Here is a 24,892-nt window from a genome sequence, read left to right on the forward strand (position 1 = left end):
TCCAGAACTTTATTTGTTATTTAAAAATTTTCTTAGTTAATTGATTAATTAACTTATGCATTGTAATGTTATGTTGAATTAGGCTTTTTATTTCTATTATTGACTTTTAATATAGTTCTTTATTTGAAGCCCGTCTGTATAGATTATTCCTTCAAATAGCGACCTTACTCTTTATTGGCCAATGAGCACAGGCTCTAGTACTCTATTGGGCCTTGAAAATTAGATATTTCCATATGATTGGTCGCGGGAAATACACGTCGATTTAAGGCTTCCGTATTATTGGTCTGCACAGGCACGTTTCAATTCTTTATTGGTCCATACGATTTTGTGCAGTCTAGTGATTGGTGGATTAATGTAAATACTTGCAATTATTGGTGTAACCTGATCCCGCAGCCGTTCAGTTATTTGCGACGCCTGTTTTGCGACTGTCGGTGCCGGTAGCTGTGTGAAGTAGGCCATTGAAATTGTCTTTTGCCGGGGTTGATTTTTCCTTCGCTTGGACGGCGTAGCGGTGTGCGGCCAGCATGTGAGGCCTGGCGAAGGGACAGGAACGGTTGTACCTCAGTCGGGTGATATGAGCGAAGACTGAGCGGCGGCGACGGACGTTGAGAGAAGGGCAGCCCGGGCACTATGACAGTCTTCAGGCTGACGACGCAGGCCTACTGCAAGATGTTACTGCACGCCGCCAAGTACCCGCACTGTGCCGTTAATGGCATCTTGGTGGCCGAGAGGCATAAGAGAAAAGAGGGCCAGCCCGTGCTCTTCGTGGACTGTGTTCCCTTCTTCCACGGCACCCTAGCACTCGCACCTATGCTGGAGGTGGCTCTCACTCTGGTAAGCGGAAGGGTTAAAAACCTTTGGAGCAACTAACGTGTGACAGCTTCAGCGAATCATCGAATGATTTCATCATAAGTGTGGTATATAGTGTGTCGGTGGAAATGGAGTGAAGAACTAGTCATATGATGTCATTTAGATGTAGAAAGTACGAAGTTTGGCAACTTTTAAAGTGATTTTTTTTTAGCCTTAATTATTGCCGACTCTTATAAAAGAACTTTGGCTTTAACGAAAGAGCCAGCAGTGCTTCCTCTGTGGATAAGCGTAACAACAATCTTCTATTTATTTATGCTCCGGTACAGAGTCCGGGAAACTTGTCCATTGAAAATGCATTATTTTTCCCTTATGTTAACATGAATGTTACTCATGATCAACCTAAGTTTTGATTTTTTTTTTGATAATCAATTGCCCAGCTCTTGTCTTGCATTGGGTCTCTTCTTCCTGTCTATTCCATGCTGTACAGCTTGTTGCTGGATACTCAGTAAGCATCCCTTAATCATAGTTCCACTTTTTCTGGCTCAGAAACTTCATTCACTCTATTCTTATTCATTTATAATGGCATATCATTGCTCATTTTTGTAAGGAAAACATCACACTCAAAATATGTGACCTTGCAGGGGCAAGGTAATACAATTCTTCAGCTTCGCATGATCTCTGACATATTTCAGTCCTGACTCTAGACTTGTGTATCCCTCTCCACTAATTTACTGATTGACCCTGATCTTGGTATTTTGCTCTATTCATGGAGATCTTCTGCTTAATACTTTTTTAAATGCAAAATTCCAGAATCTGCCTCATTTTAGGAAGGACTGGAAGCTTTTGAGAGGGTGCAGAGGAGATTTACTAGGATACTGCATGGATTAGTGAGTATATCTTACAAGGACATGATGAGCAAGCCTGGCCTTTTCTGTTTGGAGCGATGGAAGATGAGATTTGACCTGATAGGATCAGTTTTAATATCACTGGCGTATGTCGGAAATTTGTTAACCTCGTGACAACAGTACAATGCAGTACATGATAGAGGGAAACAAAGTGAATTACAGTAAATGTTTTTTAAATAGATTAAAGATAGTGCAAAATGGAACTAGTAGAAGTGATGTAGTGTTCAGAGGTTCAGTGTTCATTTAGGAATTGGATGACAGAGAGGAAGAAAGTGTTCCTGAATCACTGAGTGCGTGCCTTCAGGCTTCTGTACCTCCTTCCTAACCGTAACAATGAGAAGAGGGCATGTCCTGCATGATGGGAGTCCTTAATGATGGACGCCGCCTTTCTGAGCCACTCAGAAAGTAGCCCTTCCTCCCCATACCAGACAGTGATGCAGCCTGTCAGAATGCTGTCCGTGGTACATCTGTGAAGTATTCAAGTGTCTTGGGTGACAAACCAAATCACCTCAAACTCCTAATGAAATATAGCGGCTGTCTTGCCTTCTTTATAGCTACATCAATATGTTGAGACCAGGTCAGGTCGTCAAAGATCTTGACACCTAGGAACTTGAAACTGCTCACTCTCTCCACTTCTGATCCCTCTATGAAGATTGGTTGGTGTTCACTTTTCATCCCCTTACTGGAGTCCACAATTAGCTCTTTAGTCTTACTGACATTAAGTGCAAGGTTGTTGCTGGGACACCACTCAACTAGCTGGTATATCTCGCTCTTGTATGTCCTCTTGTTTCCATTTGAGATTCCGACAATGATTGTATCATCAGCAAACTTAAAGATGGCGTTTGAGCTATGCACAGCCACACAGTCATGGGTACAGAGAGAGTCGAGCAATGGGCAAAGCACACATCCCTGAGGTGTGCCAGTTGTTGATCGTCAGCAAAGAGGAGTTATTAATACCAATCTGCACAGATTGTGATTTTCTGGTTAGGAAGTTGAGGATCCAGTTGCAGAGGGAGGTACAGAGACCCAGGTCCATAGCATATCGATCTGGACTGTGGGAAAGATGGTGTTATAGTCAATGAACATCATTGACTGTAATGGCTAGCACAAGAGGGCACAGTTTTAAGGTGCTTGGAAGTAGCTACAGAGGCTGAAGGGCCTGTATTGTACATTTTATCACCATAGGTGTGAGTACTACTGGACAATAGTCATTAAAGCAGCTCTCGCTACTTTTCTTGGGCACTGGTATAATTGTTGCCCTTTTGAATCGGGTGGCAACTTCCAACCATAGCAAAGATGTGTTGAAAATGTCATTGAACACACCCACCGGTTGGTACGAGTTTTCAGAGCCTTGCAAGGTACTCTATCAGGGCCTGCTGCCTTTCAAGGGTTCACCCTCCTGAAAAACTGCCTGATATTGGCCTCCGAGACAGAGATCACAGGGTTGCCAGGTGCAGCAGGGATCTTCACTGCTGTAGTTAGATTCTCCCTATCAAAGTGGAGGTGCACAAGATGATAAGGGGCCTAGATTGAGTGAATAGCCGAAGACTTTTTTCCCAGAGCAGAAATGGCTAATACAAGAGGGCATAGTTTTAAGGTGACTGGAGAAAAGTATTGTGGGGGGTGGGGGTGGGGTGGAGAATATCAGGGGTAGGTATTTTCCACATAGTCATAGGTGCATGGAGCTTGACGACTGGGTTAGTGGTAGATGGGACATTTAGGAGGCTCTTAGATATGCACATGGATGAAAGAAAAATGAACAACTATTTGGGAAGTAACATTGTAATTGCAATATTCCAACAAAATTCACCTTAAGTCTGAGGAAGAGACCTTGTATAGTACCTTTTAAATTCAAGGCAATCAAAAGCACTTCACTTCTAAAACTTTGGAACTATTGGGGTCAGCGATATTTCACTGGAATGTGTTCCACTATTTTCTGTAGGCCGAAGGGCCTGTAATGTGCTCTAGGTTTCTTTGTTCTAGATTCAAATTTGAAAACTGTTCTTGTAGTTTTGTTGCCAATTTTCAGATGAGGTTTTCCTGGTTGCAGATCTATTTGTGATTGCAGCAACATGAAATGAATTAAGTGTGTGGTATCATAAATGCCATATTGAAATCTATGAGCAAAGTGTGATTTTAATTTTTTCTTTTTTCTCATCTGATTGATATCATTAGTTTATAATACAATAATCTGAAAAGATGACAGTGAATACAGCAGTTTAAGAGAATGTAGGTTTGGGAAGTATTTTTACCAAAATTTGAAGCCCCAGATTATTATTCCAGTAATTTCAAAAGCTTTCAGGAAGTATTGAAGCCTTTTTAATTTAGTGTGGATCCTGATATGGAAACAGATGGTCTTGACTTGATAAATAAGTTCTTTTCCCTAGACATAGTTGAGGTGTCATGAGGGGGTTATTAGTTATGTTCCTTAATGACCTAGAGGTAAAGATGAGATGCAGGAATTTAAATTCGAAAGCAAACTGGATAAAATCTTGCCTGTGCTGACAGGGATCTAACAAGACAACTTTGATATTTAAACAGATTGAAGATTTTTTTTACTCCAGGAATGTTGTTTATTATTAAGAATGTTGTTAGTCATAGTCTTGGATTAATTGTAATGGATATTAGAAGAATCATAATGACAAGGACTGATGACCAAGCCCAACCAAGCTACAGATTTGCATTTTGAAATGTCTGAGGTAAGGAGTAAAACTGGACTGGTGCTCACTCTGAACTTGGTGGTTTTTTTTTTTGAACTACATTAGTGGGATGAGTGTTCAGAGTTCAGCAGCTTGTTGGAAATAGGACTGAAGTACAATCTTTATTTGAAGAAATGCAAAGTGGCTGATGCATTATTAAATGGTCTGGTTGGAATTGTACGATTAACAATCAGTTGTGGGCCGTTTGGCATTAGAAAAAATTGACCCAAGAGGATGGTTGGATAATGCTCCCTTTGGAGGGGGTCAGGGACTAAAGTTCATATTCCTGAAATAAAGGTGAAGAGAATTGATTTTTTTTTTGCATTTTATTGCAAAACATTTCTTTGCTCTTCCTCTGCTATTTCGCTCATTCTTTAAGTGTACACTTATTGAAAACTGCCCATTTTTAATCCTATCCTGCTAAGTTACATTGACTTCTGCTTAAGCACTGCCTCTTTTAAAGAGTTCTTTGTTTCAAATACATCCATGACCTTGCCCCTCTATTCCTATAATTTCTATACTCCTCTTCTAGTTTCTTAGTCTTCTGCCAGTTTACTTGAGCAAAGACAGCTGTGTTTTCAGCTGTTGGACTGCTCTTTCCTAAGCCACTCTGTTTGTCTACCTTCGCCTGAGTTATTGGCATCTGTCCTTTGGCATAATATCAAATTTTGTCTTGTGAAATGCCTTGGGAGTTTTAGACAACTTTATACAGAACTGCCACTGTACTTTTAACTATAAAATGTTCCTGCAAGTCCCTGGAAAATATTGTTTCCACATAGCCACTCCTTTTTTTAAAAAATATATATAATTCAGTAACTCATCTTATTCTTTGACCTTTCATTGTAACATCTTACAATCATGATTTCTTTCACTTCTGAGGCCAACCTAGTTTTCTGCTGCAGTTCACCTCCATTGAATTGTCTTGGTTTGCCTCCTGAGAGGAAAGAAGCATTGTCTTGTTATGTGCTGTAGCTATACCATGTGGGATGACCATATGCCTCTTGCTTATGCCTTCTAGAAGCTTGAAATCCACTGGCTCTGTCCTCTTTTTTTTTAATAGAAATACCATTGCTGTTCTTGCCAGCTGCTCAGCACTTATTAAAAGGATGTATGAGTAAAATATACATTAATGTTATTAAACTTGTCTGTAAGGTTGTTTTATTGTCTGTAATCTTCACCCAAGCTTCTGCATAAAGCCACAGCTTTCTGCTCCCTGCTGAATGTATGTTGTTTAAAATAGCTACCCTGTGACTGATGTTCCTGTCATCCCCTGCTCCATCTAGCTTTGCTCTTTTCCTCCATTGTTTTTGCAAATTTTGATTTTAGGAACTCAATAATCCAGAATGTGTGCTGATGTGGAGAGGAAAATTAGAACTTCATAATTACTGCTAACTAATTCAGATATAGTAATAATGACACATTATTTTCCGATCATGATTTCTAAAATCTTTTTAGTTCAGCATTTTATTTAGACAAGTTCAGTAAATTTCTTTCCCTAATCTGGCCTGATTGTGAATGGTCTCTCTGTGTATCTAATATAGAACTGCCCCAGGAAAGTGGAGCTAAAATTTTTGAGAATGAAAGCCCACCGTCTTTGAAAGGACATTTAAGTTGCCTGCTGTACCTTTCCCTTGCTGCTCCTGCTTTACATTTTCTCAGTAATGTTGACTTCTCTTTGTGCTGTGATTCTGTCAAATATTGGTTATCATTCCACAGAAACCCATTCACTATTTCCCTGTCCTCAACTCCGTCACCATCTCAAAGTTCCCTATGACCTATGGGGAAACTTAAAAGCTCAAGAAACTAAATCTTCACTGCTGTAAGTGTTGTACAGGTCCTAAATATCTTTGTTGCATTTTTTTCCTCAGGTGGATTCTTGGTGTAAGGAAAATAACTATGTAATAGCTGGATACTACCAGGCAAATGAGCGAATGAAGGACAGCAGGTGTGTAAAATTCTGTAGTTTTAGGATGGGTTATTGTTGGTCATAATCACACAAACCTGGAACAGGCCCTTCAACCCAACTGATCCATGCCAACCAAGATTCCCATCTAAAGGCTGATTTATACTTGTGCGTCAAATATATGCCGTAAGTATGCCAATCCTACACCACCGTAGCCTAACGCGCACCTCTCCCAAAATGTAACTACGCGTCATGGCGTCACAGACTGCAACAACTGTGATTGGTCTGCTTGGTAGCATCACATTTCCACCTACGTAGCAATAGCTTCCCATTGGGCGACTGCAGGGCAGGGAAGGAACTCCGGCTGCAATGTTTTCCATAAAACTGTACAGACCTCCGAAATTATGGAGGACCCTATGCTTGACGCTAGTCCTGATGACTTCCACCTGAAGCTAAAACTCGAATGATGATTGCCAGTCTCAGAGTATACTTTGCGTACACTGATGCAAAATAAATGGTTGGAGACGATGAACCAAATCATCAAGTCTACCTGCCGACATCCGAAAATATTTGAAATGCATTTCCTCGTCCATGCCTCTCAGTGGCCAGACAAGCACAGAAAATTCACCCTCCTTCAGTTTCAGTTGCCGTTGTTTGAAGTTTGAGTTTCTTTGTGTTGAGTTTCAACATGAAGAATCTCAACACAGTGGCTTAGAAACCCCACCGCCAACTAGCGTTTTGGCGGTGAATTGCAGAGCAACGCTGACACACCAACGCACAAGTATAAGTGCTCACAAGGGTGTAGGCCACTTGCGTAGGCTACGGCGTAAGCTAGTACACACAAGTATAAATCAGCCTTAAGCCGATCCCATTTTCCTGTTTGCCTAAACCCTCTAGAAGGGTTCCATTCCCAACCTTTTTTTTTAATGCCATTGACCCATACCATTAACAGAGGGGTCTGTGTACCCCAGGTTGGGAACCCTGACTAAAACTTCCCTATTCATGCATCTGTCAAAATGTAATTTAACTGCTGTTAACAAACTTGCCCCAACCACTTCCTGTGGCAGCTGTGGATGTAAACATTACCCCTCGGGTTCCTATTAAATCTCTGTCTTCTCACCTTAAACCTTTACCCACTAGTTCTTGATTCCCCCAAGCTGGGGAAAAGACTGTGACCATTCACTTTATCTATGCCCCTCGTAACTTTCTAAACCTTGGTAAGATCGCCTTGTCAAAGTTAAAATTCCAGCTAACCTTCTGAATCCTGCTTTTCTTATTACGCCCTGCTGTCTAACTTGAAAAGTGATAGTTAATTGACTGTGAACAAAGTCATTGTCACGTACAGAAGAAAACACTTGGCTTCCTGTTTTTGTAGGCAGCTGTGATCATGTATTCCAGAGGGGAGATGAATCATGAGATCCAAATTAAAATATTTTCTGTGGTTTCAGTCAGTCAGGTTTGGGAACACAATTTCTAAAATTCATTACTTGTTGTTTTGCTAAGTAGGGTTGCTCAACTTTTAAATTGATTCAGTCTCTTGGAGGAGTTCTGATGGTACAAACTGATTGTGAGGGAGCCTCCAGAAAGATTGTAGTCAAGTAGGGGCCTCATCACCTTGGCAGTAAGCTGTGGGCTTGAAAGTACTAGCTAAGTCCTGAAAGAAGAACAGGTTTAAAAACAAAGTTGTGCCCACCATTTAAAAGGCCTTTGAGATGGCAGTACTATTTTTGTGATGGTATACTCTGGCTGAAGTATAATTGGCACTGGATTAATCCTTGTGCAGTGGTGTGAAAGAAAAAAGTCAGCTATTTTTTGTTGTTTGTCAGTCTTTTCCTCTTTGTGTAGTTTTTTTCCTGTAAATGCCTGCCAGAAAATGAATAGAACAGGCGTACTTTGAAAATTTACTTTGAACATCAGAAGCAAACACTTCTTAAGAAAGTGCAAAACTAACTGAAATTCTGATTGGCTTATCTTGCTTTGTTTTTTTTTATAACTCCTATTTGTTTCAGCAAATATTTCTGGCATCAGCCTCAAATTGTCAGGAATTATTTGTCCCTTGGAGGTCTTTGCACACAGTCAGGATCAACACATCCTGGCATTAAAGTCCATTATTGTTAACTTAATATCTGACCAGCGGCTGAGAAATGAGTCTTTCTAAAAACGGAACTGTTTAAGACATCAAACTTCACTTAATGCACAACTTTTACCAAATATTAGTTGTAGTGCAATTCCAAAAGCGAATGTTTTGGGTAAACATCACTGTTTCGCTATTCTGATACTTTTGGTATTCACTCACTAAGGGCTACTCAAGGCCAGGGGAACACTCACTGAATGCTTCGCTGCCCTTGAGCGAGACAGTTTTTTGTTTATTAAAGACCTTTATTCCTAGACCCTTGGCTCTCTTATACAAATAAATTGATGATAATTTATATTAGGGCATAAGGGAGTGGTGAGGTGTTCAGTGGGATTGGAAAATTAAAATGGCAGGAAAGAGTTGTGACGGTTTGAATACTAAGTTCAAGTATTTTAATTTCTTGGTTCGATTGAAGTTGCCTTGCCTTTTCTGTAGTTTTGTCCTAAACTTTGCACAGGCTCATTGGTTGCTGAATGACCTGTTGTAAAATAGTCACTGATGCTTAATTGCAGAATATACCATTCTTCCTTCCTGATTAAATGAATGAGGAGCAAAAGTCACACCTGATGTACAATAAGATTTTGTTCATTTGGTACTGTGCCTGAAGTAGCCAGTATGTGAAAATGTTATTTTGGTTATAACGATTTTTTTTTTTACAGTCCAAACCAGGTTGCTGAAAAGGTCGCTTCTCGAATTGCTGAAAGCTTCAGTGATGCAGCCCTTATTATGGTACAGTATTATTGCAGATAAGTGTCATGTCAGCTTTAATAGAACAAGGCTGTTTAGTGTTTGAATTAAACATTTATGGATCAGGAACCAATATGCTTATTGTACCCTTGGTGATTAAATTTCAGGACAATTACTGAAAATGTTGGCTCTGGGGCAGGGCTTCCCAACCTTTTTGTTTCATGCCAAGGACCCGTACCATTAGCCGTGGGGTCTGTGGACCCCAGGTTGGGAATGAATCACTCTTCGAGAGTATTACAGATTAGAAAATCCTCACTTCAATTAAAAATTTATTTTTAGACTGAATTTGATTCTCTGATCCCTTCTGAGAGAGTAGGTAGATCTATAACAACAATATTCTACAGGAACCCAACTGGTTGAGCTGCCTTTGTGGGAAGAGAAGAATTGTTGAGTTATTTAAGTTAAAGCCCTGCATCAGGACTGATTTGGAGAAGCAAGCTGGTGAGGGTAGAGAAGGAGAGTGCCAAGAAGAGATTCTGAGGCAATTGGTACAAGATGATACCTGTAGTGCCAGGTAAGGGAGGTGAGTGGGAATGGAGTTGAAGGCTGTGGCAGGTGAGTGATAGAGGCATAGGTAGATCTGTGGTTGGAACCAGTGTGTGAAACTGCCACAAACTAATACCAATTATGGGAACCCCAAAGGCTGAAAGTGGTGGTGAAGAGAGAAACAATGCCACATCAGTTTCACTTGTGATTCTGCCATGCCATAGGTTATTCTGCTTATAATACTTTGACTCTAGCAATTCTCTTTTAAGGTTGATAATCATAAATTTACAATGGACTGTGAAGAACAATCTATTGTAGTATATGAACATCATGAAAACAAGTGGCGATGCAAAGACCCAAATACGTGAGTAGAAATGTTAATTTGCATAGGTTGTGCACTAATTGATTTTCCATGTGGGGAAGAAAGAGCATGTATCCATGTATGTTTTAATTTGAAAATATCTACAGTAGCTTGGTTAATATCACTGTCTGCAAGATCCCCACCAGAGATCTGAATATCAAATGGGGGGGGGGGGGAGAAGATGCTGTGCTGTCAGATCTTCAGTGGAGTGCCTAATTAGAGGGATTCCCTACCACTTTTTCACCAAGGTGATCTCCCCTGCTCTTCAATGATAATTGTTATCAATATTTCACAACATGCTTATTTTGAAGAATCTGAAGAAAATCAAGACATTGCGTGCTTTGTGCAACAATAACTGAACTAGTCCTCATTCTTTCTGACCCTTGATATTTTCTTTCATGCTTATCCATCTTCCTTTTGAATGCTGAATCTGTGTCAATCTGCCTCTCTACCAGAGGCCTTTAGGTTCAGATCCAGGGAATAACTGTTAAACACAGTTTACTTAAAAGTACATACTCTTTATTAGCAAGCTTGCGTTCTCAGTTGGCAACACAGTCTCTGTTCACCGAGCTTGAGAAAACCTGCGGCCAAGTGAGCCCAGAATACTGTGTGGAGCCGCTGTTATACATTGTTTTCACATACAGATAAGGGTAGACCGAGAAGCTTCTCATGGAACAAAAACTTCTTTGTTCATACATTATTCTCACAGAACGACTTGTCAAGTTGCCAATAAGTCAGTGAGGTTCCAGTCCTTTTAATTCTGCATATAATTCCTCATTTGCACTCAAGACTCTCACCAGCACCTACAAGGGCAATTGCTTAGCTACTGTCCGGCACTTTTGTGCATTTAAATATCACCTATCAGATGCCCTTGTAATCTCCCATTCGAAGAACAGCCCCAACCTCTCCAGGTTACTGACACGATTAAATTTTTTCATCAAATGTCACCTACAGTAATTCCCATCTACATCCTGCAAGTCCTTTGCATGTTTCTTGGACTGGGGACTGTACTGCACTTGTGTTTGAAACAAAATTTATCATGATGTCCTTATCCTAGTATTTTATGCCTATTTATAAAGTTCAAAGTAAATTTACTATGGCAGTACATGTCACCATATACAACCTGACATTCACTTTCTTGCCAGTCTACTCAATAAATTTATAATAGAATCAAAGACTGCAGGAACTTGCATGTTCAACAGTGTGCAAAAGACGACAAACTGTACAAATAGAAAAAGAAAGATTAATAAATAATGAACATCAAGAACCTAAGGTGAAGAGTCCTTGAAAGTGAGTCCATAGCTTCTGCGAATATTCCAATGAAAGGGCAAGTGAAGTTGAGTGGAATTATCCCCCTTGGTTCAAGAGCCTGATGGTTGAGGTGTAATAACTGTTCCTGAACCTGATGGTGAATCCTGAGACTCCTGTACCGCCTTCCTGATGGCAGCAGTGAGAAGAGAGCGTGGCTTGGTTGGTGGGGGGGGTCACTGATGATGGATGTTGCTTTTCCACACAGTGGTTTTACCACTTGATGGCTTTAACATATCCGTTACTTTTTCATGTAGGATTTTCTGTTCAAGGGCATTGATGTTTCCATGCCAGGTTGTGAAGTAGCCAGTCAATACACTCTCTACCACTCTTATGTAGAAGCTCTTCAAAGTTTTAGATGTCATGTGGAATCTTCTCGAACTCCTAAGAAGAGGCGCTGCAGTGCTTTCTTCATTCGTGCGCTTGTGTGCTGGGCCCAGGACAGGTCCTCCACAATGATAACACCAAGGAATTTAAAGTTGCTGACCCTCTCCACCTCTGACAACCCAACGAGGACTGGGTCATGGACCTCTAGTTTACTCTTTCTGAAGTCAATAATCAGTTCATTGATCTTGCTGACATTGACAGTGAGGAGCCAATGAGATGGTAGCAACTGTGGAACTATTGGTCCGGTGAGCAAATTTGTGTGCATCCAAGTCACTTCTCAGGCGGGGGTTGATATGTTTCATCATCAACTTCTCAAAACACTTTATCACAGTGGATGTAAGTGCTACTAGACAGTAGTCATTGAGGCAGGTTGTCACATTCATTTTGGGCACCAGTGTAAGTGAAGTCTGCTTGGAGCAGGTAGGTACCTCGGACTGTTGAAGTGAGGGTTTAAAGATCTCAGTGAACACTCCAGCCAGTTGATCAGCACAGGTCTTTAGTAATTGGCCAGGTACCCTGTCTGGGCCTGATGCTTTTCATGAAGGCTGCTTGCAGATCAGCCTCAGGACTGAAATCACAGGATCATCAGGAGCTCTAGGAGTTTGTGGTGGTCCCTCCATGTTTTAACGGTCAAACCAAGCACAGAAGATATTGAGCTCATCTGCAAGTGAACCCCTCTTGTCTATGCCACCTGATTTGAAGTGATAGCAGTCAAGCCCTGCCACAACTATTGAGCATCCTTCATTGTTTCAAGTTTAGTCTGGAATTGTGACTCAGTCCACGAAATGGCTTTCTGGAGATTGTACCTGGACCTCTTGTAACTTTCTTGGTCACTGGACTTGAATACTGCTGACCGGGTCTTCAGCAGATTACGAAATTCATGGTTCATTCAGGGCTTCTCATTCGTTAAGACTCTGAATGATTTTGTGGGGATGCACTCGTCTGCCACTGTTTTAATAAAGTTGTGACAACCATGGTGTATTCATTCAGATCCACAGATAAGTTCTTGAACACGGCTCAGTCCACTGACTCGTAGTAATTCTGTAGCTGCCCCTTTGACTCCCGCGGCTGCATCTTGGTTGTCCTAATTTCTAGTGCTTTGCTCTTTAGCCTCTTCCTGTATGCAGGTAGAAGGACAGCCAAGTGCTCAGATTTACCAAACTGCGGTCTGGGCATGATCCAGTAGGCATTCCTTGTATTAGTACCGCAGTAGTCTTGTGTGTTCAGTAGTCCAGTACCTTGCATAATTTTCTTAATTTCCCAACCACCTTGCTGTTTAGAACAAATTAAACACACTGTTCTTGTATTGAATTGTGCCGTATTCTTATTGCCTCTATTTTCTACCAAAAAATACAGTACTCTGCAGTTCATAAAATTTTCATCTGCTATCTAACCCCTGCAAACACACACCCCAATCCAGGCTGTCTTTAAGTCGGTCTATCTTTTCCCTCAGTTCATTTATTCCATCTTAATTTGCAGATTCCAAAACCTGAAATTGTGTCCCCAAGTCGATACAGAAGTAAAAGCGCTCATTCTGTTGACCCTTGGAATTTACCATTCATTTGTCTGGAAAAACAAATTTGTTTTAGTACTTTCAATTTTTTGTGTGTGACTACTGTCTGCCATTAAATGACTTGAGTCTTGATGACAAGCTATTAATTTGTCATTTTAAAACGTTCTTTGAGCTGTAAGTTAAAATTGCCATTCTCTTCAGGAAACACTATTGGAGACCTCAAATGGCTTCTCATCTGCATTTCTGGTTTGAGAGAAATCTATTACTGCAATGGATAATATTAAATGGAATGTAAAATTTATCTCCCCTCACCGTGGTACCTTGCATGTTTCTAACTTAAGTCGGAGAATGAGCAGTCTCATTGTCTGCCTTTACCAGCTTCAAAAGTCATCTAATTGGAGTAGGATCATTTATTTCAAATTGCTGTAAATGCACTTGAAAGTACTGAAAGCACTTGTTTTGAGTCACTTATCAGAATTGACAAGTTTACCTTAACAGTTGTTCCAGTGTTAAATATCTCCTTGCATTACTTGCATTTATTAATTGGCCAAAGATAACATTGAAATTCCATTTCAAATAATTCCTTGTTAAAAGGAATGTTGTCCCAAATATAGAAGAGTAAGAACTTTTGGTGATGAGAAGGAGTTGGATTTAACCTGCAACTTTGTGTAAACTCTAGAGCAGGGGTTCCCAACAATGTTTATGCTATGGACCAACACCATTAAGCAAGAGGTCTGTGAACCCCAGGTTGGGAACCCCCTGCCCTGGAGTGTTGGCTGTTTGTTTAATAGGGTGCTGTGCAAAGGTCTTGGGTGCCTAAGACTTTGATACAGAATGGTATTTCTCAACGTGGAATTGAGAGGGAGTTTTAAAATCTGGCGGGAGCAAAAGATATTTAGAATGATGAGGGTGGGGCAAGTGGCAGAGGAGTGCCAGGGATGGGGGGTGCTAGCAAGGTTGCAAGACACACCCCTGAGACACCAGAGATCATTTGATTTCAAACAATTGGTTTATTGATCATTACAGAATGTCTCTCTGGTACTTCCTGCTCCCTCCCCTTTTCCCAACCATGATTCCCCTCTCCCTGCCCCCCTCCCACTCTCAGTCCACAATGGAGACCCATATCAGAATCGTGTTTATCATCACTCACATATGTCATGAATTTTTGTTTTGGTGGCAGCAGTACAGTGCAATATATAAAATTACTATAGTATTATGCAAAAGTCTTGGCATCCTAGCTATATATGTGCCTAAGACTTTTGCACAGTATTGTACATTTCAGAATTTGGAACAAGCCCGTAATTTCTAACTTGTATTCATCGGAATAATTTATTTTGTACAGAGATTTCTGTGAAGATTGGTCAGAGGTGCAGCGAATCACAACCTGTCTACTGGATGGTAAATCCTATGACTCCTTGGTGGATTTTGATAACCACATGGATGATCTCAGGAATGATTGGACAAACCCAGAGATCAACAAAGCTGTCCTCCATTTCTGCTGATTCACCGTTATGTGAATATTCTTGGGCATTCTCTTGACAAGTGGAAATGTGCAGCTGCCTTTGGCTGTAATGCGTTACCCTTTTGAATGTGAAGTCTGAACAGTAAAATGAAAGTCAAAACGTTGAGCACTCCAGTTCACTGCCAAGAGGTATCAAGATTTTCAAATCTCCTGATAATTGAGCCATGGGTCTCTTTGGCTTCCTCAGGAAAACAAGATTTGCAGTCAAATTGCCCTTTCTTTCTGTTAAATCAGATTTTGGATATTTCTAAAGATGTGAGTTATTGTGTAATTTGAAAAGAATTCATCAGTTGTTAACACTGTAAGAATAACTTGTGTTTAAACAATTATTTGATTAAATCAATTTAAACAGCTCTTGACAATAGCTGTAGTTGATATTTCTCTTCAGTTGCTAATGCAGTTCCTCCAATATTTAGGCATTTGATCCTCTTAATTTACACAGGTAAGTGTGCAAACTTTCAGTTGAGAAAATAAGTTTGAGATTTAGGGCTTTGGACAAACTAAATGATTACATTTCAAAGAGATTTCACTTGTTCTAAAGCATTTTTGGCTTTTTTGAGTTCTGTGAAAGAAAGGTTTTGCGTTAATCATATCAGTAACATTTTGAGGAATCCATTAATTTGAAACTGATTCTTTGTATAACAGCATTCTAATTGGAAAACAAATCTTTAAATTGCATTCAAGTACCTGACATGATATTTTGAACATCTGATTCTTGATCCTTGTAGTCCATGTATTCTATCAAATGTTTTAAAGGAGTGAGTAAGAATGATTTGTCATGAAATGTTCATAACTTTTTGAAATTCTCATAATTCATTTAATTTGGATTTGTTTTATTACATCCAAGCTTTCCGTTAGTAAACCACTGATCTTGAAATTACAAATCTGTGTGCAGCCTAGTGTCTGTAAACTTTTCATAAACTAATATTGTACAGTATATTTCCATTTGCCGTCTACTTGGGATCTGGGATATACAAATAAGTTGCCATATTGTCATTAATCTTTTTTGGTTACGGTGCACAAAGTTGTTCTTCATTTGTTATCCCCACTGATGTTCCCAAATTTTTAAAAACTGCAAAATAATTCAAAGCTTAGTATTTCCATTGGAGGGCACTTGAATTTCTGTTTGGGTAATGAAATAATTACTTTTTTCATGATTATAATTGCTTACCGAAGCGTGTTAAAATGTGTTTGACTATTCTGGTTCTGAAGTTGACCTGTTGTTCAATTAGTCACATACTACCATATTTTTCACAGTACAATAGTTTCTGACTGATACGAAAAACTCTTGTACATTTTTGTGAATGTATATTCTGCAGCTAAGCTACAATCAGCCTCAGCACCTGTGGAAGGAGAAACAGTTAACATTCTTTTCAAAGATCTTTCATCACATAGTTCTTTAACTCGACATATGAACTTTTTCTCCCCCCCCCCCCCCCCACAGGTGCCCTGGACCTTAATTTTTTATTCAAGATTTTCACTGCATTTTTTTTATTCTTTCAAGTCTTAGTTTAAATCTAGTCAAAATTCCTTTCTTTTAGTTCTGAGCTGTGTACCAACAAACATTCTTGTTCAGGCTTGGAGATGAGATGTTAGCATTGAGAGGAAATCCAAAGCTACAAATAGTTAATAAAAACAAATTAACTGAATTCTTCCACCAAAGTAAATTTATGTTGGTTCCTTATTTCCTGAAGTATGTTCCATGGAGAACTGCAGTCTGCTTGGATCAGTTAACATGGTTTTTGCTCTGCAAAAGAAAAGTATATTTTGCTCTTTTATTATGTTGTGATTCAACATGGTGAGAAGATTTTAATACATCTTTACAGAGCAGGAGCCAAAAGAAACTGGTTGCATCTCATCTTTCACCTGCTGAAAGAAGCAATTGTCATTCTTCTCTTCTTCATCTCACCCCCCCCCCATTGATTCTTCCAAGATTGTCCTCAAAGCAGTTGCCAGAAGATTTTATTTGAAATTGGGTCACAGATCAGCTGTGATCTCATTGGGATAATGGTTTAAGGGTCTAATTTGCCTGTGTCTATTCCTTTTGAAGTTTTCATAGTTTGTACTTTGTTCTAACCACTTAAATCCACTATTTACAAAAAGAAAATGTCATTTAAATGTAAATATTACTGTTTAAACTCAAAGGAATACTTTATTCTTTATAACAAAGGCTTTAAGTTTTGGTAGGGTAACAATGGGAGACAAATTGCCATATAAAACTTTTGAAATTATTTTCAAAAACTATCTTGAATGAGTACAGTAATGTCTGTTAAACATAACGTTGGTTATGTTAAATGCGCTGTAGCATGAAAGACAAACTAGGTTGAAGTGGGTAAGAAAAAATGCTTAATAGCTTAAGAGTACAAAGCTGAAACTGCAAGGGGATTGTATATGGTTACAGTCAATGATTCGATACTACTGATTCAAAGCATTTATCCTTTCATCCTTTTCAGGTCCTGACTGACCTGATTCTAATGTTATGTAATTTTCATTTCCAGCATTTGATTTTCATCTAATAAAAATACAAAATATTTTCAAAGCAGTCTTTTTTTTCCTAAATGAAGTTTGATTATTGCAGCTCAGGAATAAGATTTTACTGGTGCCTTGCAAGAGCTACCCATCCTCCTTGACTTTAGCAACCCTTAACGGAACAATGAGCATGGGCAACGTGAAAGAGCCATTTAAACTTTGGGCCACAGTCGATGGTATTCTAAAGTTTTTTTTTCAATTAATTGCTCGAACTTGCTGTGATACTTAATCTCTTTATCTGAGGTGTAATTGCTATTTAGTTCATTAAAGCTAATTGTTTCTCCTGCAACTTGCCTATGCTGATGGTAACAGACCCCACACAGACATGGAGAGAATATGCAATCCCCATATGGCCAACAGCCAAACGCAGGGTTGAATCTAGAGCTTTGCCGCGGCAGTAACTGCTACGTCTACACTACGCCGGATAATTTTGAAAACGCCGGTTTCGAGTAAAAACGATAGGCGTCCACACTACTTAGTGCGCGTTTGTCCAGTTACAGAGTAGAAAAACTTTAAAGGAATTGCTGTTGGCTCTCGCGTAGGAGGACTTAAAAACACGAATACTAGAGCGTATGGAGGCAACTGACAGGGAGTTCACGGACAGTATGATCCAGCTGACATCGAACATTGAAAAAACGGACTATGTTGTATTAATAAAGCACCTTGTTAAATGTATAAAACGTCTGCATCAGTGTTATCTTGTATTTCCATACAATGTTACATTAGGCTGTTACACATCTATTGTCAGAGAAGTACTTGCATAAATAGGTAAGCCACCTTCATACAAGCAAGGACAGAAAACAGGGCAAAGTGAGTATAATTTATTCAGTAAGCTATGGGTCAAAGTATTTGGTGAGTATATTTCTAACCCTTCTGGCTTCAGTCTCGTTGCCGTCTTCTGAAATTGTTAGGTGGTTGCGTTCAAGAAAATAACAAATATCTGTTCCGGCACGTCATGACAGCGTTTTTAAGTAGTCAGAAAAGCTCACTTTACAATTTAACTTTCACGCCGTTTACACCAACTGCGCGTTATAACAGCTTGCGCAGTGCCAAGCAGAAGCAGAAAAAAGCATTGTTGTGGTGTTGTCATGACAACGTTTTTAAATCTCTCCGTTTACCCCGTACACACTACGCCGGCTATTAAGCGTTTTCAGATTTATTCACTCTAGAGAGTGTTTTCGAAAATCTCCGTTTTCGGGGGCGGAAAACGCCGTTTCAGTGTGGACAGGAGGGCAAAATGAAGAGAAAAAACTTCGTTTTCAAAATCATCCGGCGTAGTGTGGACATACCCTGATGGCTGTTTCACAAAGGCCAGTCTATTAAGCGCACAGTTCTTTAGAAAGAATTGTTCATTCTTGGTGGTTTCACTTCTAGAATGGACTTTTAAAAAAAAAGTCTGTCTTTCCTGCTTTCTGAAATGAAATACAAGCAGTTTTCTGCAATTGCTAGAATGTGGTTATTTAGCTAAAGTCTGTTCAAAATGCCATTAAGCCCTTGTTCTTTTTCCTCCTGCTGTTTATGGAATCCTATTTTTGAATCAATTCAATGGCACTCTACATTGAGTATGCATAAATCTTGAGTGACTTTGTCCCAAGCTCTATGAATCAGTGATTCCAAACCTTTATACTGTACTCACTGGCATTTCTATTCCTTGTTAAGGAATACAGTTTAAGATTTTGTTGCCAATCTCGTACAGAAGATAAGATCTGCTGCACAGCAAAATGATCTCGGCATTTCTGATTTACCAGCAGTAATTAGTCATTGTAGTTGGTCTTAACCAGAATTTCTCAGAGTATTTGCAGTGGGCATTGTTCCTACAAATACATTGAAAGCTTTCTTCCAGATTGGTGATGCAGTTTTCTTTATTCTGTGGAATGGTTACAGTAGATGGCAGTGCCATTTCTGAGCAAAAAATGCTAAATATTTCAAAGCAAGGTGGTGACTGCAGTTGCTTATATTTAATGTACAGTGGGTCAAACACACATGATTAAATTTAAACAACCACCACTACAATTTCCATTTAAAAATTACCTCAGTCCTTCCACTGGATGCAGAATTTGGGCTTCTAATTTATCATTTGTTTATTCAGAGTATTTCTCCTAATAGAGCCCCTTTTTTTTCCCCTCCATCAAACACCTCACATGCATTCACCCAGTCAAAAGTTGAAAACAAATTTGGGTATTTTTCACTTTTGGGGGGGATTTGGTGCTGCTGCGTCAGAATTCATTGTCCATCCCTAATTGTCCTCAAAATGGTAGTGTGCTGACTTTGAACCATTACAACTTTACTTATGGGAATCCCTTCACTCGGATTTAGATTTGAGTGAGCATATGGCAATATTTCCAAGTTAGGGTGTACGACCTGGAGAACTGTAGGTGGGGTGCCGACTCCCCTTATCTCCTGGGGCTGGGTGATACTGTTGTGTTAGGCTATGAAAATAGATAATACTAGTACACATTTGTAGGTATGCTGCAGTCGTGAAGATAATATACATTTGGATTGTAGATGGTCAATCAGTGAATTGGTTTATCCCAGATACGATGAACTGCGTGTGTAATTGGAATTTACTCATCCAGATGAGTGCAATGTATTCAATCACTGCTAACCTTAGACGTATTGAATAGTAAATCAATGTCTGTAGGATACCCAGGCTTTGACTTCCTTCTATAGCCACTGGGTATTTGGGGCTTATCCTTGGAAAATGCTTTGATCAATGGTGGTCATTGGGGGACATTCGTGGCAGTTGCCTTAGCTGTGCTGTCTTGCAGTTGATTAGCTGTCTATTGGAGTTTGTCCTCCCCCGCCCCCCCCCACATGCTTTTACTTTTATTGTTCTATTCTCTTCCATTGTGTTTGAAGTCCACTTGGAAATGATAACACAATGTGCAAGTTTCCTGTACTACAGTGTTAAAATTCACTTGCATGTAAATGTGGTAATCTCGCCTCTAGTGGTAAATGTTCCATCTCTATTATTATGGATATTTTTCTATAGCAGAATGTATTGTTATTGTTTGTCTGACTGCAGCTTCTGGGTTTCTTTTGTTGCAAAATCAGGATTATGCCGTTATTCTGAAAGGCTGAGTTACTGCTCATATTTTGTTTTGACAACAAAATCAGCTCTACATTAGGAATGGCCAAAAGGTTCAGTAGCTGGTTCCCACTCAACTGCGTTCTACACTAGAATGCTCCAACTGAACAAGTGCTGAGTTGACCAGTGCTGCTGTTTCTAACCGTGGCTGGTGGTTTGTAACAGCTATCCTGTGTTGAAAGGAATCACATAGGCAGCTAATACTCAGACTGCTTAAGATGAAACAGATCCAATGGCATAATGGTAAATTCAATCTGAACTTGGGTTTCAAAACTAGATATTTGTTACAGTGCTTCTGCAGTGATTTGTACTCCTTGTCCAGACATGCACTCCTTATCTAACACACGAAGAACACAAAACTTGGATCTGCTGCAATTGGCTTATCACCACAATACGTCTACAGTGGATTCAATCTCACTGGCTCTCCACTTGGCTTTGGATCACCTGGGCAATAGTAATACTTGTGTCAGGCTGCTGTTTATTGACTACAGCTTAGCCCTATCATACTTTCAGTTCTAAACAAAAAGTTCCAAAACCTCGGCTTCTGTACCCTTCTCTGCAACTGGGTCTTTGACTTTCTCACCAGGTTGCAGATAGGAAATAATATCTCCTCGCTGACAATCAACACTAGCACATCTCAAAGATGCATCTTTAGCCACTGTTCTACTCTTTCATCACCCATGACTGAGTGGTTAAGCACAGCTCAAATGCCATCTACAGGTTTGCCAATGTCACAACTATTGTTGGCAGAATTTCAGATGGTGGTGAGGTGGCATACAGAAATGAGATCAGCTGGTTGAGCGGTGTCACAGCAACAACCTTGCACTCAACATCAGTAAGACCAAGATTGACGTCTTCAGGAAGAGTAAGTCAAGGGAACACACTCATCCTCATCGAGGGATCAGAAGTGGAAAGGGTGAGCAGTTCCAAGTTCCTCTGAGGATTTATCCCAGACTGAACATATTGATGCACTTACAAACAAGACTTGCTATATTTCATTAGGAGTTTGAGGAGAATTGGAATATCACCAAATATGTGTGCAAATTTCTAAAGATTTACTGTGGAGAGCATTTTAACTGGTTGCATCACTGTTTGGAATGGAGGGGTCATTGCACAACATCAGGAAAAGCTGCAGAAAGTTGTAAACACAGCCAGATTCATCAAGGGCACTAGCATCCATGACATCTTCAAAAGGCAACGCCTCAAAAAGCTGACATCCATTATGGAGGATGCCCATTACCTAAGACATGCTCTCTTCTCATTGCTACTATCAGGACGTGGTACATTTTCAGGAATAACTTCTTCCCCCTGCCATCTGTATTTTACCCCTCTTGCACTACTCAATTTTTTTAAAAATCTATATTCTTAGAATTTTATATAACTATGTAGTGTAATCTACTGTTGCTGCAAAACAGCAAATTCCACAACATATGCCGATGATTCACAGTGATGCTGATGCTCCTTATCCTCAATAATTATGGCTGTGGTTGTGACCACCTAGACTCTAATCCCTTGTTATTGATGTGCCATTTGTAACCTGTTTCTTGTTATGTCAGCTGAGCTCTATGAAAAGTTTCTCTGGTCCACTCCGAAGTGTATACAGAATTAATTTAGTTTTGAATGTTTTTGTTTCTTCTTTAACTCCTGTGTTCAGGAGGATAACTGCCTCCTAATTTGGTGGGGTGTTTTAAAATAAGGAATTATCTTTGACGTTTAATTCCCATTTTAAACTAGATCAGTTTTGTGTTGTCCCAACTTGCCTTGTTCCTCTCATTAAAGTTGCCTTGAAGGTAAATGACCATGTTTTCTTTGCCATTTCAAACTCAGTCTGCCTCAGCAGATAGCCAGGATTCAAGTGCTAGGCCCTTGAATAATTCCACATAATAAATCCACTTGAGACTAACACTGTACTCTTGGGTAACCTTAACCTACTCTAAGCAAAAAAAAAACAAATCAGTGGTGTGGCACAGGAGGTTTTGCAGATGCTGATAATTTTGAATAACACAAAATGCTGGAGAACCTCAGCGAGTCAGGCAGCATTTATTAAAGGGAAATGGACTGTTGATGTTGTGGGCCAGGGCCCTTCACCAGAACTGGAAATGAAGGGGGCAGAATTAGTTAAGCCAATTACCCCTACTGGGGCACAGGCTGCTGACAGCAGAAAGCCAGAGTTCGTTTCCTGAGTCAGTCTTTCAAACTGTTCCGGGTGTAGCTAGTCTTCTCGGTATCAGCTTCATGGTTGTGTCACCAGATGTTCTTTGGCTGGCCTCTCTTCTGCTTTCCCTGGTGATTCTATATTGGTGCTTGCCTGATGATTCCAACGGTGATAGTCCTGGATGATAGAAGGATCGATCAGCTCTGTGCCTTCAATGGACTTGCAGCTTTCACCACAGTTTGCATTTCTTCTGGGCACAAGTCCTTCCTTTCCCACGATGAGCTCTTTGGAGCTTCTGATGACATTTCTGTCACTCTGGGCTTTATGGAATGGGGCTGTTAGCCCCGTGGCCAACCCTCCTCCTCTCACTGCCATGCTTGGGACTGTTTTACATGCGAGTTGGGCAGAAGACTGAATGGCTCAAGCTGTTGGAGGGGCTCAGCATGTTCAGCAGTGTTCGTGAAGCAAAGAGATGGTGAACTTTTGCTATGACCCTGAATCCTTTTGTCTCCTCTGATACCGTAACTCTATCCTTTGAGTTCCTCCAACATTACTTTTTTTACTTCACATTCAGCATCTGCATTCTCTTGTCTCCATTTCTTATTCTTCATCCAGCTTCTCTTCCAATGCATATTTTTTTATTATTTATGTATAATTTTGCTGAAAGTCCCAGTAAACCTGAGTGAACCTGTGATAAGAGGCTTTCTAATACATTGTAAACCGGGGTGCTCCTTATATTCAGCTACACCAGGTATGAGCACTCTGCAAAACAGTTTTCTTTGGCATCCTGTGGATTATTTATCAGAAATCATTAAAGCAGATCATTTATCATAGGAGCGGCTGCAATACTTTCCCACAGTGGTAATTGCATATAAAACATTGCATGTTATACGTGCAGTATCCTGAGGTGCTATCAAGCATTATTAGCATTGTGTGATGAAAAGAATTCACTACCTAATAAACTGACTAACTTGAGGATTTTCTGGATTATTCTTCCATTTTTCTGTTTTAGTTTTTAAGTAAATAAAAGCCTTTGATTAGAAAATGAAAATACTGTACCCTTTCTCGGTATCTGATTTCATATCCTTTTTTAGAAAAAGGAAAGGTAAAGGCTGCTTTTTCTACTCATTGCTTCTATGAGCATCCTGAACTGGATCCCATCAGCACGAGGAGCCCCATCGGTTTATGGACACTTCAAGTATGTGTTGGGGCAGCTTTACAGGGGCTAGTGACTACCTGATGAGCAGTAACAGCAAAGCTGATTAATTTTTGGCACTTAAGGGAACTCAAGGAGATGATAGTTTGGGGAAAGTGGATGGGAATTGAAGGCGGTAGTGATAGGTTGGGAAGAATGGTGATGATGTAGAAATCAAGTCCATTGTGCCTGCTGCTGGTTCCTTAAGTTGCCTATGGGCACCATCTCCTCTTTTACAAGGTGCCTAAAACTAGTGTTGTCTATTCTCATAAACTGCATCATATTTTACTTCATTTGTGATGCATCATCACATTCTTGCTTTAAGCGCATGCTGGAGAATGTGAGTTAAATTTGCTGCTCTGGAACATCCAGAGAGTCTGCCACATAAAAAACATTGGCAGGTAAACTTTCAGTTTGTTATTGAAGTGAGTTTGGAGACCAGGAAAGAAAGTAAGATTTATTAAGTGGTTGCATCAAACTCCAAATCCTAGATCCAAATCCTAAATCAAAATCCCAATCCTGGATTCTTAATTGCTTCTTCCAAAGGTACTCAGAATCAGATTTATTATCACTAACAAATTACGTGAAATTTGTTGTCTTGCAGTAACTGTGCAAAGACACAAAATTGCTATAACATTACAAAAATAAATAGTGCAAAAACTAAAAGAATAGTAAGGTAGTATTCATGGGACCACAGACCAGTCAGAAATCTGATGGAAGAGAAGAGCTATTTATCTCATTGAGACCTTCAGAGCCTCCTCCCCAATGGCAGTATTGACAAAAGGGCACAACCCAAATGGCGAGGGTCCTTGGTGAAAATGCTGCCTTCTTGCTCCAGAAAATGTCTTTATAAGGTGGAGAGGGGGGTTTTAAGCCATTTATTTTGCCCACTCCTATTATAATTCCAATGTAGCCATTGCGGTTCTAAGATCCTTTAAATTTCAATAATGTTTCCTCTAGCTTTGCTTATATAGTTAAGAGTTGGTACAGAAAATGTTAGAGTAAACTAGCCCATTTGCAGCAGAAAAAAAATGTTCATTCATTATCAAAGTTCTAAGTAAATTTAGTATCAAAGTACATTTATGTCACCATATCCAACCCTGAGATTCATTTTTGCAGGCTTTCAGAGTATACACAAAAACATACAATG

General features: G+C 39.8%; 1 protein-coding gene across 1 annotated transcript; it reads left to right on the forward strand.

The window, feature by feature from the left end:
- Window positions 1-384: 384 nt before the first annotated feature.
- Window positions 385-17,295, forward strand: emc8 (ER membrane protein complex subunit 8). The gene is made up of 5 exons (XM_072279925.1): window positions 385-834; window positions 6,283-6,359; window positions 9,111-9,180; window positions 9,954-10,048; window positions 14,596-17,295. Exons 1-5 carry the CDS (start codon window positions 631-633, stop codon window positions 14,753-14,755), a joined length of 606 nt encoding a protein of 201 aa, XP_072136026.1. The 5' UTR covers window positions 385-630; the 3' UTR covers window positions 14,756-17,295.
- Window positions 17,296-24,892: the final 7,597 nt, after the last annotated feature.

This window comes from Mobula birostris, chromosome 15 (assembly GCF_030028105.1).
Source record: "Mobula birostris isolate sMobBir1 chromosome 15, sMobBir1.hap1, whole genome shotgun sequence".
Taxonomy (NCBI): Eukaryota; Metazoa; Chordata; class Chondrichthyes; order Myliobatiformes; family Myliobatidae; genus Mobula; species Mobula birostris.

What these genes read in the sequence shown, in the direction of transcription:
- emc8 (XM_072279925.1), top strand. Translation starts at nt 631, where the DNA reads ATGACAGTCTTCAGGCTGACGACGCAGGCCTACTGCAAGATGTTACTG. An exon ending in GAGCGAATGAAGGACAGCAG is followed by an intron (nt 6,360 to 9,110) that starts GTGTGTAAAATT and finishes TTTTTTTTACAG; the next exon opens with TCCAAACCAGGTTGCTGAAA. An exon ending in CGATGCAAAGACCCAAATAC is followed by an intron (nt 10,049 to 14,595) that starts GTGAGTAGAAAT and finishes TATTTTGTACAG; the next exon opens with AGATTTCTGTGAAGATTGGT.